Here is a 16,955-nt window from a genome sequence, read left to right as displayed (position 1 = left end):
AGTTCCTACCTGCTATCGTTTTTTAAATTGTTTTCATTTTTTTTACAGTGTGTTCTTAATTCTCCAGTTAAAACATTTTGTTTTCCTACATAAACTTTTTCTTTAGAAACTAATTGTATGAGATATTTGCCTGGTTATAGCTTAGCCCACAAAATAGTATGAATGGGAAATTTTATTTCTCCTCAAATTCATGAATATTTTAATTTTCATTCATTCCATATGTGATACTTCTATGGAAATGTAACTCGTCATGAGTAGAGTGGATTTGTATACTTTGTTAAATTGTTCTCCCCTCCATCTTTGCAGGACCTGAGTAGCCCCAACCAGTATGATACTGGAGTTGCACTGACTGGTTTGTCCTGTTTTGTTACTCCAGATCTTGCCAGAGATTTGGCAAATGACATCATGACTCTGGTGAGTTGGCAAAAATAACTAAACCTGTCTTTATGATTTCAAGTCTATGCCACCTCCTCCCTGACCCTCAATTTTCCTTGTATATAAAATGGGAGATAAAACTTATACCACCTCTAAGTGGTACAAAAATAAGTTGTGGGTTGTTGACTTAAAAAAGTTGAGGTCTTGAATAACCCAGTGACTTAAAGCAAATCAGTTTATAAATCAGTGACTAGTATTTGTTTTATCCTTTTCACATATCCTTAAAGTTATATTTTGATATCATAGTTTGGAGGTGACCCTGGATTCTCTAGGGTTTTGTCAGCAGAGAGGTTTATAGTGAAGGTTCTTAACCTGGGATCTGAGAACTTGTTCTTTCTTCACATTTTGATAACTATATTTCAATAAATTGGTCACCTTTATAATCCTATATATTTTATTTTATGCATTTAAAACATAGTGCAAAAAGTTCTGTAGGCTTCAGCAGACTTCCAGAGGGGTCCATGACACAAAAACAGGTTAAAGTCAGTAAGTGTTTTTTTGGATAGTCAATGATTTAACATTTTACCATGTTTTCCCCAATTACATGTAAAAACAATTTTTAACATTTGTTGGGTTTTTAGAAAAATTTTGAGTTCCAAATTCTCTCTGTCTCTCCGTTTTCTCTCCACCTCATTGAGAAGACAAGTAATTTGATAGAGGTTATACATGTGCAGTAATGCAAAACATTTCCACATTAGTCAATGTTTCAACAAGTATTTTTTTAAGAACCTACTATATGCCTAGTACTGTACTAAGCTCTGGAGATACAAAGGAAAGCAGAAAATAGTTTCTGCTCTCAGGGCATTTGCAGTTTTACGGCAGAGAAAGCATGCAGGCAATAATGTACAAGCACGTTCTAGACATGATCAAGTGGAGACAAGCTCAAAGGGTGGGCACTGACCTTCAGGAGAGCAAAAAGAAGAGTTCTCGCACACGTGAGACTTCAGTGGGAGAAACCAGGAGGTTTACTAGTCTCCAGGTACTCTGGGATCCAGAGACACAGGCCTTCTCAAGGAGCCTTCCTTGAGTAAGACACTCTGTCTCAGCTCTTTAGTGGCTGGCTCCAATACCTGGAATTCTCTCCATCTTCTCTTTGCCTCCTGGCTGGCCTTGCTTCCTTCAGGTGTCAGCTAAAATCCCACCTTCAGAAAGTCTTGCTACTCCCCTGCCTGCCCCCCACCCCCAGTGTTCTTTTTCTAAGATTATTTCCATTTTATCTTGTATATATCTTTTTTGTATATGGTTGTTGGCATAGTCAGTAGTAAGTAAACATTTGTTAAGTGTCTCCTGTGTGTCAGGTAATGTGCTGAGCCCTAGGGATGCACAAAAAGGCAAAAGACAGTCCCTGTGCTTAAGGAGCTTACAATCTAATAGGAGAGACAGCAGGCAAACAAATATGTACAAACAAGCTGTATACAGGGTAAATAAGAAATAATTAAAAGAGGGGAAAGCACTAGAATCAAGACGGTTTAGAGAAGACTTTGAGTAAAAGATGGGATTTCAGTTGGGACTTAAAGGAAGCCAGGGAAGTCAGTAATTGCAGCAGAGGAGGGAGAGCATTCCAAGTTACTGGTTCACTAAGGGGTTAAGATGGGGAAGGGGGACAGAGATGCTGGTGTAGGGGAGATGGCCTGGAAGAAAACTGAGAGTTAAGGGATTGGAGGGTCATGGACGGAGAGTAGAGTTTGGTAAGAGGAGGTAGAAGATAGGTGGGAAGTCAGTGGATTGTGATTGGGGATTTTTTAAAAATTCTCGAACATGGAGGTTGTACGTTTGTGAATGATGGCAAAATCAAAAGGATGGCCAATTTTGTGTGATACTATGGTGGAGTGGAGAAATAGATCACAGGAAGTGAATAGGTTAAGGGACTAAGTCATTAAGATGTTTTGAGGAAAAGTCAATATATTTATTAAGGTTCCCTAGCATAAAGGCAAGAGTTGGAGAAGAGAGAAAAATTGTGAGCTACATACTGAACTTTTTGAGGAAGGAAAAAGAGTGATATGAATGTCTGTAGAAGATAGCTACCATAATTTTGATTGGGTGGTATATATGAATTGTGTGAGCCTCAGAGGAGGAGAGGTTACTCAGTGAGGGAGGAAGGGAAAGAACCTGGACATGGCAGTGGAGAGCAAGGAGTATTGCAACTTCCCTCCTTAGCCAGTGAGCTGAGGAGAATGCGTGAAGGTGGAGCCTATACTGGAAGGGTAGGCTGTGTCATTGCGATGATCCACTCTTCAATAATTGCTAAATGGAAGGAGTGGGAGAGGAAAAGATTAAGGATGAAGGGAAATTTACTGTCTGTGGAACAGTGATTCTCAAGGACACAGGGTGGGCCTGGCATTTGGTCAGAACTTTGCCTTAACAGTACATGGCACCTATTAAGTGCTTAATAAATGCACATTAACTGACTGACTTACTGGCATGGGCCTTCACCTCCAGGAGGGTTTGTATATCCTGTTTAATTAAGGAGATAAAATATATTTTCTCTTTTGCTCTCGTTCTTGCTCAGGGATCATCCATTTTAACCTCTTTTATTAATAAAACAGTTAAGTCCAATTCAAGACAGTAGATAAAATTGTCCAAAACAGATGCTGGATATCATAAGCTCTTGAGTTAAGTGAGCACACTAGATCATTAACTTTTGGGGATATTAGTAAGGGTCCACAGGGAAATGGCAGAGATGAGAAACTAACTGAACTCTGAAACATGGTTAGGAATAGGCAGAGCCAGGAATGGGGATGGTATTCAGGGGGTATTGGCATTGTCATGACTGAGCTTAGCCTTTTTCAATTATGAAGAGACTGGCATCTCTGGAGGAGATAAGTTGAGGTTTAATTATTCTAGTTTGATTAGACTTTATTTTAAGAAATAAAATGGTCTGTGCAAAGAAATTATACTCCTTCATAGCATGAGGATGGTAGGGAGGCAGAGATTTTTAAGTTTTCGAAATCAGATCTCACCTATAAATTCCTAATGGGTTGCAACATTGTGCTTGCACTTTGGGGGAGAGAGAACTGAAATGAACCTTTGCATGGCTTTCCAACATGGTATTTGTATCTCCTGTATTTATCTGGTTCACAGATGTCACACACGAAGCCTTACATCAGGAAGAAGGCCGTACTGATCATGTATAAAGTGTTCTTGAAATACCCAGAGTCCCTCCGCCCTGCCTTCCCTCGTCTAAAAGAGAAACTTGAGGATCCTGACCCTGGTTTGTTGCATTTCTGTTGTCTTTGGTGTTTTATTTTTATTTTTTCTTTGGTGTTTTAATAAATCTGTTCGGGTTCAGTAGCAGGGTGGTCTATAACATTCAACAGCTTGATGAGTCCATTTTCTGTGAAAATATGATGAGGTTGAGTGTTAAAAATGACCTCTTATCTGGGCTTTTGTAGTTGGGATACTTTTTCAGTTCTAGATTTGAATAGCAAGGCTCTTTCCAGTTCTAAAATTCTTCATGGGATAGATTGAAAAAGGGGAAGGAGATGTTTGGGTCTGTAAGATGATAGGATAAATTCAAACTGAAATAGACCTGGAGATAAAGGTAAGCTGAGCCTCGAACATGGAATCTTTGGAACCAGGCATCATCTTGGTCCCATTCTGAATCCATTTAGGCTACTGCTGATGACCAGTCCCAGAAACAGAAATTAAAAAAAAAAATACAACCCTATCCTCAAGGAATTCTATAAGGGAAATAACATGTACACATATAAATAAACACAAATAAATTCAAGATAATTTTTTTTTTGCCTTTTGAAGGGCAATTGGGGTTAAGTAACTTGCCCAAGGTTACACAGATAGTTTATTTTTGTGTGGGTGTTAAATGTCTGAGGCCGAAACTGAACTCGTGTCCTCCTGACTCCAGGGCCAGCACTTTACTCACTGTGCCACCTCGCGGCCCCAGTTCAAGATAATTTTGCAGGGAAGCAATAGCAGCTGTGGGGAAACAGGTGGGTCAGAGAATGCTTCATGCAAGATGTGGGGCTTGAGCTGAGTTTTGAAGAATATTAGGTATTGTAGGAGGTAAAGGTAAAGAACGAATTAAGTTAGGCATCAAAGACAGCTCATACAAAGGTATGGATATGGGAGACGGCCTGTTGTTTGTGAGGAATAGCAAAAAGGCTTGTTTGGATGCATGAAGAATGATGTATAATGCCGTAAAGGTAGGTCGTAGCCAAGTGTTGAAGGGCTCTAAATGTCAGAAGGACTTTGTATTTGATCCTAGTGGGATTAGGGAACTCTTGGAGATTGATCAGGAGAGTGCTTTAGGGACATCACTTGGGCATCTGTATGGATGACGGTTTTGGAGAGGGAAGAGATTTAAGGCAGAGAGGCCAACCAGAACCAATTAACAGTACTTTAGTTGAGAATGAATGAGAGCATGGTTACTCCATGAAATCGGGACAGTATTTTTTTTCCACTCTAACAGAAAGAATATTTGGAGGGTGAGTATCTGAAGAAGTAGCTACCTCAGGATGACTTGCTATATGTACCCTTGCTACTACTAAGGTAGTTTTATGTAGCTGCTGCTGGAGTGGCACTCTCCCCTAATGATAGCCTTCCCTTATATTCACAGGTGTGCAGTCTGCGGCAGTGAATGTCATCTGTGAGCTGGCCAGACGAAATCCCAAAAACTACCTTTCCCTTGCTCCACTATTTTTTAAGTTGATGACTTCTTCCACTAATAATTGGGTCCTCATTAAGATTATCAAATTGGCAAGTATTTCCATCCTGTGCTTGTTGTTTCCGTTAGGAAAATTGTCCATGACCCAACATTTATTGAATATTTTCTTTACAAATTTTCTTTCTGATAAAATAAGTAACCATCAGAATAAAGGAAATTAAATAAACTTAAAGAACAAGGAATAAAATCTTAGATGAAACTGTTAGCATCTATAAAAGCATTATCAAATGAATTGACAAAAACAGAAACTCATTGTTCTCTTCCAGGTCCTTTGATCTTGTTATTGTTTTTTAAAAATTTAGTTGTAGTCAAAAGACTACACAGTAATATTCACAATGAATTAATCTAATGGAGTGAGAATATCTGTTTCTGTAAGTCAGTATGTTCAGGAAGAAAATAAACACCTACTGCAAATTTGCTTTTGCCCCTAAAAAAGAAAAGATGATCAAATGTGGTCTATATCCTGCCACAAAATAATCTATTGATTTTTCCTTTTATTCAAATAGTTTGGTGCTCTTACTCCCTTAGAACCAAGGCTGGGGAAAAAACTGATTGAACCCCTCACCAACCTAATACATAGGTAAGTTGGAAGGGAAAATTTTGAATTCATAATCTCCAAGCAAATACATATTTTATTTTTCTTAAATATATAATTACATAGTTTCATTGTATTAGTCTCCTAAGCAGTGAATGAATATCCAATTATTTATGGCACTATTGGGTAATTTCTAGGAATACACATGATAATTGGGCCTTTCTGAAATACCCCAGGGCAGTAAATTTTAAAAACTAGACAGAACACACATTTCTTATTGGTTTAATTTGTCTTTAGGATCCTATCCACTCTGACACTCAGGAATTCTTAAAATTGTTACTGAGGGGTGGGCTCCAGGGACTACTTTATTTTTGTCTGCATACATTTTAGGCATGTAATAGATATTTGAGTTGTTTAATTTCATACTAATTTGCCTTCTAAGAAGATTCTGTAATAAATTGACTAATTTGTTTTCATGACATCACTGTTTTCAGAGTGATTGCTTTTAGTGCCATATTTTAGCCCCTTGGCCAGGCTTCTTTATTTGACCCTAGAATGTGTTTTGATTAGATAACGAGGAGCTAGGCTGTCTTGACATGCTTGTTGAGAAGTTACTTGGACATAATTAGAAAATTGGAGTAGGAGCCAGGAGACCTGGGTTCTAATCCCAACTCTGCCACTAACTAGCCTTGGCAAGGTATCTTCCTTCTGAGCTTCTGTTTCCTCATATTTAGAAGGGGGATTATAGTTGTCCTGCCTGCTTTACAAGCTTGTAGTGAGCATCTAGTGAAATAATTAAAATTGTTAAGGAAAAACTTTGAGAACTATAAAATAAAAACCCACAATGCCCTGAAACATTCTATTATTATTTTGGTCTGAATCTGGGATCTCTCCCATGTAAAGAGGTATAGGTGTGGAGTCTCCTCCCACTGATGCAAATCTACATCCAGTAGAAAACTTGGGACCTAGAAAAGTTGCCTCTATCACTAACTGTAGGTCCAGCTACCACTCTGTCCACAATAAGAGACTGTCATCATCATCATTTATCTTTATATTGAGGATTAGATTGTATCCAAATCTAATTGTTTTCTGCTTCCTTGAACTGGAATTATTTTTAGCTTCAGAGTCCTCCTTTGAGTAGGTGTGTGAATAGCTAGAAGGGGGTGTGTGTGTGTCTTTGTGTGTCTGTGCTTCTGTACTCCCAACCCATTCCCTACACTCTAAACTCCCACCCTGAGTCCCACTCTCACTATTGAAAGGCAATTCAAAATAGACACAAGCACTTTGCCTCTGCTTAGATCCATAGACTGGCAGTGCAAATAGACTTTAGAGCTCCTCTAATTTTAACTCCTTCATTTTGCAAGGGACAACACAGATTCATACTAGATTTGAGTCTTGCCCAAGGTCACAGAGCCCAGTAGCAACTTGTAAGGAATACAAAACATACTAATAACTAATAATTTTGCCCCTAAAAAAAGAAAAGATGATCAAATGTGGTCTATATCCTGCCACAAAATAATCTATTGATTTTTCCTTTTATTCAAATAGTTTGGTGCTCTTACTCCCTTAGAACCAAGGCTGGGGAAAAAACTGTGTTGTGTGAAATTTTATAAAAGCATTTGTCCCTTGACAAGCAGATTTGTCTTGACTTAGGCAAGGACCATACATATCCTTCTTTTTTTTGCTTTTTTTTGCTTTTTGGAGGGGGAAAGATAGGGCGATTGGGGTTAAGTGACTTGCCCAAAGTCACATGGATAATTTTTATGTTAAGTGTCTGAGGCCATATTTGAACTCAGGTCCTCCTGACTCCAGGGCCAGCGCTCTATTCACTGTGCCACCTAGCTTCCCTGGCAAGGACCATATGTTAAACAAGGGAGTGTTGAGGTTTAGTAGGGTGATGCCTTAGAATGGACAGCTCTCAAGGAATAGAACATAGAGCTCTTGCCCTGCACATCCTCAGAAGAATTTTAATGTCCTTCCCATTTGTAGGTTTCTAAATTGCCAGACTACACATGAAAGTAGTGTTGTGTTATCTGCCCTAAATAATCCAAAAATTATTTGGCTTTGGAAATAAAGTTCAGTTGTCTCTGAATAACTGGCTTACCATGATTTTTATTTTTAACATTAAAATGATTGTTTTTCTTTGAACACACTCATCAGCTGTCATGGATTTAATTATCGGCTCTATGGTAATGCTTCTCAAATCTACATTTTCTGCCCTAACCTCTCTAATGTCCAGTCTCACATTTCTTTTTAAAATATTTAGAATCTTTTTGAGAAGCAGTTGGGGTTGTAACTTGCCAGGATCACACAGCTCATAAATGTTGAGTATCTGAGGCTGAATTTGAATTCAGATCCCTCTGACTCCAGGGCCAATTCTCCATCCACTGCACCCCTAGCTGCCCTAGTCTCAAATCTCTAATTGCTTTTCAGACTTCTCAAACTGGATATCCAGTAGGCTTCTTCAAACCCAACACATTCCAAACTGAGCTTATTATCTTTCTCCCTAAATCCTCCTCACTTCAAACTTCCCTGTTGCTGTCAGGGGCAACAGTGTCCTCCCAATCCCTCAGGATGATACAGGAGTTATCTTGGACTCCTCACTCTCTCTCACTTACCCCATATCCAATTTGTTGCCAAGACCTTTCAATTTCACCTTTGCAACATCTCTAAAATATGCCCCTTCTCTCCTCTACTTCCAGCTCTCTGGTTCAAGCCTTCATCATCTCATGCCTGCTATATCATCACTATACTATTAGATTTTTATAGATAATAGAAATTTGTAATAGCCTGCTGGTGGATCTCCCTGTCTCTGAGTCTCTCCATCCTCCAGCCACCAAAATGATTTTCCTAAAGTACAGATCCGATCATATCACTAACCTCTCCCAACACCCTCCAGCCAGTAAACGACAATGGCTTCCTATCATCTCTAGGATCAAATGCAAAATGCCCTCTTTGTAACCTAACCTTGTCCCACCTATCCAGTCTTCTTAGCTTATTCCTTCCAACCACTTTGATCCAATGACCTTGGCTTCCACTAACTAGACCCTCCATCTCTCTCTCTCTCTCTCCCCCATGCTTAGAACAGTTTCTCTCCTCAGCTCCACCTACTGACCTCCCTGGCTTCCTTTAAGTCCCAACTAAAATCTTACCTTCTACAAGAAGCCTTCCCCAATCCTTAATTCTAGCCTTCCCTCTGTTAATTATCTCCTGTTTATCCTGTGTATAGCCAGCTTGGGATATATTTGTTTGTACGTTGTCTCTCCCATTACATGGCAGCTCCTCAAGGGCAGGGACTGCCTTTTTCCTCTCTTTGTATCCCCAGTGCTTAATATGGTGCTTCATTAGACGATGGTTGGGAGGGGTTCATTGGAAACAGGACATGTCATCTGCATGGGTGCTTCTACTCTCAAGGCTCCTGTAGTTAGGTGCCTGTTTGTGGCAACTGGTAGTTGTTGCTGATGATGAGGAAAGTGGATCCCCTCTCTATAGTACATCGATGGATTGTCCCAGGGATCATGATAGGGTTCTTCTATGTAGGCAGTGGGTCTGGGGGTGTTTTGATCATTTTGACCAGGTAACTCTCCTTCTCCATAAATAAAATGTCACGGTTTCCCCAAATTTTGTGTTGTTAAGATGAAAGATTTAAAGAAAGGTCTCTCTCATTCTCACCTCACTGGCTAAGGTCATATATATGAATCTCTGCATTGTGTTCTCCAAGCTTGGGTAGATTTACAGATCAGACAATGTTAACCTCATAGTAGAATGAGAAAGCTCTAGTTCCAAATTGCTTGTGTTAGTCATAAGAAGAGAACCTTAGAACGTTAGAGGGGAAGAGAACCTGAAACTTACCTCATCCCACTACTTATTTTACAAAGAAGGAAACTGAGGTACAGAGCCTGGGAGGGTCTTGCCCCAGATTCAGTTCATGGGAAAGCTGATTCTAGAACCTGCTCTCTCAGCTCTCTATCAGGTTCTATACCACTATACCAGAGTTACTGAAAAATGCTATGACTTCCATGTCAGATGCCTGTCCAGAGTATTAAAGTAGTGAACCTGTAGTGAATGAGCAAATTGAAATTTTTACCTGCTTGTCTAAAGAAAAATGTTTTTAGATACTAGCTTTGAAACTTTTCTTGGTTTTCATTAATACTTTAGTATGGGTTTGTTATGGCACATTTGGAGACTTAACTAAATTTTTATGTTGTCTCAAATATTTTTTATCAGTAAGATTGTCTTCTGATATTATTGCTTTTTTCCTACCAATTTAAGCATTTAAAGCATTTTTGATTAACATGCAAAATAGGTATTTGGATTGTGGACAATTTCAATTTTCACTATACTGTTAGATTTTTATAGATATAGAAAATACTACTCTAACAAAATATTGTCTGTGTATTCAAAATAAAGGCAGAGAAAGATGTCTGCTATTATTTATTCTCTGTGGAAAAGCCAGAGAGCCTGTGTCCACAGCTTCACAGAAAGGGTTCAGTTATTTTCTGTACTACTATTTAAATTTAGTACTTCATCAGGAAGAATATCAAGATGGCTAGTATTTATAGGTTAATATTCTGTGTATTCTTCTTGTTCTGTCTTCATTATAGTTCATTATTTTAGTGAATTTTGAGGATTTTTAACTAGAATTTTAATGCTCTCTACCTCAGGTACAGAGAATGGATAGAAGTGACTTGCCCAAGATATGACAGCTCATGGGGAAGCTGATCCTCCAACCTTTTTCTCCCAGATCTCTGTCAAGTGCTGTTTCTACTGTACTTTAGTTACTTATAAATGCTGCTATGACTTCTGTGTTAGATTCTGCTCTAACAGTGTTGATTTTTAGGATAACATGCAAAATATAATAGTACAGTGTGTATTTCTCCCCTCCTTGTTTCTCTATGTGCAGATTATGTTCATATTTCTAGGGGGTTACCATGTTGAAGTTAAGGGGAAACATTCCGGTCTGTTAGATCCTTTTGGATCAGTGGTCAAAGGTATTTGTAGGGGAACTTAAGATGTTGTGGAGAAACCAAAGCTTGTTTAGGTAAAAATCTTAAACTTTAATTTAAAAAAATAGGAAAAATGTGTAAAGATTTTTGTTTCAGTAAGAAATAAATAAGTGGGTCATACTGTGATCCAATCTTTAACACTGTCTTCAAGATGATTTGGTTCTTAAGCATAGTAGGTAATGAACTTAAAGACAAGGGACAGTCAATCACCAAACTCAGGTCATGGGTTATTCCTTTGAGAAGGACTACAGTGTTACAGGTTCTTACCTTTGGCAAGCCTCTCAGACTCTGGACATCAAAATTCAAGCCTCTCAAACAAGAATACACACCACCTGTCCCTGACTTTGCCTTCCAGAGTGTTGGCAAGTGCCCCCAGGTTTAGAACTTGTCCCCACAAGCCAGATCATGTGCAATGATGAATTTGGAAATGCTTTGGAAAGCAAATTGTTCCATGAATCCAAGGTGTTGTTGCTGTTCTTCTTGCCATCAGATTTTTCATACATATAAACTTGTGTGATTTTGCATCACAGATTGGTGGAAGTTTTGAGAATAGACATGCATTAAGAATTTGAGCATACCCATTTCACTGTATTCACAAATAATTTGTTGCTTTCTGAGCAATGTTTTCCTTGAGCTTTAGAGATGTGTAAGATTTGTAAAGGACACTTGGTCATTTTGTTGCCTCTCTTTCTTTTCAGCACTTCTGCCATGTCTCTTCTCTATGAATGTGTGAACACAGTGATAGCAGGTGAGGACCAGAATTCACAATTTATGCCACAGAAGAGCTACAGGGTGCGCACTTCTCTCTCAAGCACAGATCAAGGCAGACTGGGAGATCCCTTGGTCTATCTTTTAGTGCCTTCTCCCCCTCAAAGCCACACTCTTGCCAAAGAAAGTGATAACAGCCAATAGGGAAAATCTGCTTGGCCTAAGAACAAGGTCCTGTTCACAGGCAGAGCGTGAGTGACCAGTGTTTGTGGGCATCCTAGTGAAATCCTAGAGATCAGCGGTTAGCATTCCAGTCTGATGGCATACCTTCTAAGGTACAAGTCAGGGATTTCTGACTCTTCTGTGTCATTTGTTGCCTTACCCTTAGTATTCACAGACTAGTCAAGCCCCTTAAACAAATTCATTTGCTTAGTTTCATTTTTAGACTCAGTCTCCACTTTTGCCACTTCCTTCTATTGTTAATATACACCTCAGTACCAAAAAAAAGCTGGCTTTTTGTCTTAGTCTAATCCTCTAATTATGGTGGTGTTTGAAAGAACATATGTAGGCTTAGGAGTGATCATGTCCCCATTAGAGAACAGTGTTATCTTTTCAAGCAGTAGAAAATGAAAGAGAGCTGGTGGCTCTGGCACGCACCTGGGCAGAGTTTAGTTCATTTTTTCTTCCTGCTGGTCCAGATCTTATCTGAAACTCTACCCTCATTGATGAAACAGATGCTTTTTAATTTTTGCTTGAAAGGATATGGTAGTACTGAGTCCCCACTCTAATTACATTAAATCTAATCAAATTAGTAAGAGCCCCAGAGGCCAGAAGGAACCTTTTCATTACCATGTACATTAATGTGACTGTGCACTGAGTTTGAAACCATTCACCTGCTGCTGCCTTGCAACTTAGAAACTAAGAAAGGGCCTTGGCGGAACAAAGAAGTTGAAGGCCCTTTTTGGAATGAAACTAAAATAAGATCTCTTTTCTGAAAGACCTTTGAAAAAAGTAAAAAGAAGCTTGTGAGCAAGGTGTTCCCTTTAGCCTCTTTCTTTGATCTGTAGATGAGACCCCAGGTTGCTGAATGGAACTCACTGGGCTTACCCCGGAAGTAGGGTGAGAATGTTTCCACCCTCTGTTGATGAGGCCTTTTTCCCCCATGTTGCTTTGAGGATTTGATTATTCTACTTTGTAGAACATGTGAAAGAGAATCGGATCATTATTTTTTCTGAGGAGTAAAATTGACTTTTGAAAACCAGCCATGTTTTGCTTTTGGTTTTTTTTATTTTTTAAGTTTTGCTTTGTATAGAAAACAGTAAACCTAGAAAATGTAGAACTGATGTGCACACCAACCCAGGTGAGGTAGCAGTTTTGGAAGATGTGGACTTATTGTTAAAAACTGGTCTTTCTTTCTTTTTTCTTTTTTTTTTTTTTGCCTTTTGGAAGGGGGAAGGTAGGGCAATTGGGGTTAAGTGACTTGCCCAGGGTCACACGGCTAGTAAGTGTTAAATGTCTGAGGTTGGATTTGAACTCAGACCCTCCTGACTCCAGGACTGGTGCTCTATTTGCTGTGCCACCTAGCTGCCCCCAAACTGGTCAGTTTTAAAGAATCCACAGACTTAGAGGTAAAGGCAGATAATTAATATCCTCTTAGTGGCAGGCCCTGCCTCTGGGTCACTGCCTCCATAACTTACAATATGGCCTGTCCTGGTACCCAGGATTTGTTATTTTATGTTTAGCGAATGTTCATTAAGTACCAGCTGTGCCCAGATCACAGAGCTGGGTGCTAGGAAGATTAAACAGTTTAGTGAAGGCTGGAATCTTGCCTTCATAAAATGAATAGACTAGTAGGGAGGTAAAACAGAGACAAAGATAACTCTAATATTAGCTGCAGTGTTATAATATCCGTGTTGTAATGCCTGTTCTTTTACATGACTGACTTGAGCCATATTACCATACCTTTTTCTTAACATAGTTAAACGAAGACTGTGAGTACCTTAAAAATCATTTAATTTGCCCTGGAGGGCAAATACAACCTTTGGGTACGCACAGTGAAATCACATATCCAGTCCTTACTCTTGCCTCTAACCCCTACCTATAAAGAGTACCCTCAAGTAGCGTTTCCTAGATTGTTTGGTGGAACCCTACTATTCTATGCAGTGTAAATAGGGATTGTATGAGAAAAATGTCAATAGCAATATTGTCCTGTCTAAAAGAAATATTGAATTGTTGGGGGCCACCTGCTGTTATGGAAAAGCCATTAGACTGAAGTTGGAGAAGCTGGCTTTGAATCCTGACTCATCCCTTTTTTGGTGACTTTGGGCAAATCAGCTAGCTTCCCTAGGCCTCAGTTTCCTCATTTGTAAAACTGAGGGAGTTGGACTGATAATCTTTAATGCCCTTTTCCCCTCAAAATCTTATGGTCTATCTCTAGATTAAAAATACATTTGTTTTCTCTACGAAAATGGATGAATGGTATACTCTCTCTCCCCCAGTCCTCAGCCTGCTTTGCTTTGGGCAGAAGAGCACAGGATTCTAGCCTTGGCTGACCAGCCCCAACCTTATCTGCTCTAGTCAAGGAACTATGGGGTAGTTCCACTCTGGGCAGGACCAAAAACTTGCCGAAAGGGATGAAAGGATGAAATATCTCTTTTATTCTCCCTTCCCTCCTGCCCCCAAAGTTTTAGCCTTTTATTCACAGCTACTGTGAAAAGGGAAAGGTCAGGTGCTAGACCTTACCCAGTATACTTTAAAAACGACACAACCTCAATTTCTTATATTTTATTCCAGACTGTCCCTTATATCCTTTTATTATAAATCTAAATTGTCTGATATTCTTTGGGACAGCGTTCCATACCTCCAGAATCCTTTAGCATTTACAGGTCCCATTTGCATCTTAGAAGGTTAAAAATGTTTCAAGGTCAGTTTGATTTAGAATGTGCTTCTATAGAGCCATGAATATTACTTTGTATTCTAGAGAGAAAGTGAGCCATGGGTATTTGTCATTGTCGTGGACTAGCAGTAGGCGATAGGCATAACATAATGCTGTTTATAATTTTTTACTTTTACATAAATACATCTCCACTGAAATGCTAGCTCAGTTTCTCTTGATGGTGTAAAGATAACCCTGGGATCTTAAAGGCTGTACCAGCTGAGCAAACATTGACTGGTTCTCCTAAAGGCCTCTCTCTCATAAGGCACCAGTGACTTAATGTCTAGCCAAATTCAGAGTGTCTCATCGACAGACTATTTGAAGGGTGATGAATTTTTCAGTCCACAGCCTGAAAGGTGAATCAAACAGTTGCTACTGAGTCATAAGAGAGTGATGCAGTATGCATATTGATTCAGGGGGGAAATCAGAAGTCTTGAAAGTGAAGTATGAAAATATAGCTAGTTCTTGATTATTTGTGCTGAATAAGAAGGTGCAGTGCTGTGTATAACAACACAGACTCCACGAGGAGTTTCAGTTGGGATGTTTGAAAGTGTCATAACAAAATTTTGCATATTTACCTCCTTAATTATATTTGATTTACACTATTATTAAAATCACTTTGGATTTATAACATGGTGATAGGGAACAATCTAGAAATTTCTTAAGATACGAGGAAGTTGATTCATCTTTTAAAAATTGGTACAGATAATTGCGAATTGATTGTGCTGAGGGGTCTCTGATACTAACAGTTTGGCATAATGGTAGACCTGTGAAGAAGCAAACTATGAGGCTCCAAGTAGATGCATTTCTACTATTGTTTGTATTTTTTGAGATTTGGTTCTTGGTTTGTCTGAGCTGAAAGTTTAACTGGTGCTGTTTGTTTCAGTTTTGATTTCTCTGTCTTCCGGAATGCCCAATCACAGTGCCAGCATCCAGGTATGGTCATTTCCTTCTTTGCATCTGGGTTCTATTGAAAGAAATTTGGATGGATACAGAGTAGTAGATTATCCGTAGAAAGAGATACCCTCTTATCAACTTGCTCATTGTTTTCTGGTTTGTGAGTCACAGTGGAGTGAACAAGATTAGCTTAAGTTAAAATTAGCAGTCCGTAGTAGGGAAGGTTTGGGTTGGCTCTAAGAACTCTTTGGCTGTTATTTGCTGAAATCACCTACCCTAGGAATTGTATGTTTGCTTGTCTCTGTAGGAACCCCCCTTTTCCCTAGTGCTTATCTTTGTTGTTGTGACTGTCCTGGGGCAATTGACATGGCTAGAGAGACAAAAGCTTTCTTTAAACTGCCTGGGATGGGGAGGGAAGAAATGCTAGGTAGTGTGGAGTGCTGAGAAGTGGTCGGTCAGTCTTGTAGGATTTTCTGGGTTGACTAATATCTTGCTAAAAATTACAACCCCCTAATTTTAGAAGCTATAATGAATGACTTTAACTTTTCTTTTCAGCTTTGTGTTCAGAAATTAAGAATATTAATAGAAGATTCAGACCAAAATTGTAAGTTACTATCCTTCCTCTCCTCTAATCCTGCCTTCATGTGTTATTTCTTTATTTCTACCACATTCTTTGAGACATTTTCCAGAATCAGGTAAGAGGTGGCTTTTTAAGATAATTCCCACCCCATTTTATTGAAGGAATGACATCTCTTGTTGAAATTTGAGGATTTGTTGGATTCATTTATTGAATAGTAGCTCTGAAAGGAAATCCAAAGGAAAATCTGTTTGGACAGAAGATGATAAAGAAATGTCAAGATGATATCCAATACAGAATAATATTTATGCCTTGTAGAAAAATGCTTTTATTCTGAGCCTTAATGAATATGGAAAAATCATAAAAATAATTACTGGAAAGACAGTTTTAATAAATTAGGTGGAACAGCAGATGGCATTCCTCGTTATTTTTCTAAGCAGCATAACATACTTCACCCACATTTGCACACACATGCTTTTTCTTTCAAAAATAATCTCTCTGCTAAGGAGGTACATCTCTTTGATAGTGGTCAGTACATAGACTTAATATTATAGAAAGGAGGCGGCCAGGTAGCACAGCGAGTAAGAGCACCGGCTCCATTGTTGGGATGACCTGGGGATCAAATCCAGGCTCAGATACTTAGCACCACACCCAGAAATAACTGGCCGTGTAACCTTGAGTAAGCTACTTAACCCCGATTGCTTAAAAAAAAAAATTATATTAAGGACTTCTGGAAACTAGATATAATAAAGGTTTACTTTAAACCAAATCTTTCTGAATAAATTATCAGAGATTAGAAACAAGGATTCTTTTCCTCCCTTATGCCCTTATCCTTTCCCCCCAAGACATTATTACTGCAAAGAATTGATGGTCAAAAAAAAAAAATTTGTTATATGTCTAATATATGGAAGATACTCTGCCAGATGGGGCAGTTAGGTGGCACAGTAGAAAAAGTTCTGGGGCCGCAGTCAGGAAGATCTGAGTTCAAATTCGGCCTCAGACATTCATGAACTGTGTGACCCTGCTGGGGAGGTCACTTCAGAATGCCTCAGTTTCCTCATCTGTAAAATATGCTAGAGAAGGAAGTGGCAAACCACTCGAGTATCTTTGCCAAGAAAACCCCAAAAGACATTGCAGAGAGTCAGACATGATTGAAAACGACTAAACAACAATAACAGCTC

The 16,955-nt window shown here is 39.0% G+C and overlaps 1 protein-coding gene across 1 annotated transcript in view; it reads left to right on the top strand.

Moving 5' to 3' along the window:
• AP3D1 (adaptor related protein complex 3 subunit delta 1) overlaps nt 1–16,955 on the top strand; it is a 152,472-nt gene that overhangs the window by 71,510 nt on the left and 64,007 nt on the right. The window contains exons 5-11 of the mRNA XM_069073499.1: nt 307–414; nt 3,517–3,646; nt 5,009–5,148; nt 5,623–5,696; nt 11,356–11,405; nt 15,187–15,236; nt 15,753–15,801. Of these exons, the coding sequence (XP_068929600.1) occupies nt 307–414; nt 3,517–3,646; nt 5,009–5,148; nt 5,623–5,696; nt 11,356–11,405; nt 15,187–15,236; nt 15,753–15,801 (601 nt within the window). The remainder of the gene's footprint in view (nt 1–306; nt 415–3,516; nt 3,647–5,008; nt 5,149–5,622; nt 5,697–11,355; nt 11,406–15,186; nt 15,237–15,752; nt 15,802–16,955) is intronic.

The sequence above is a fragment of the Petaurus breviceps genome, unplaced genomic scaffold, assembly GCF_028583685.1.
Source record: "Petaurus breviceps papuanus isolate PSGF00001 unplaced genomic scaffold, PetGlider_PUasm1.0 108, whole genome shotgun sequence".
Taxonomy (NCBI): Eukaryota; Metazoa; Chordata; class Mammalia; order Diprotodontia; family Petauridae; genus Petaurus; species Petaurus breviceps.
This window is presented reverse-complemented; position numbering and strand designations above follow the sequence as displayed.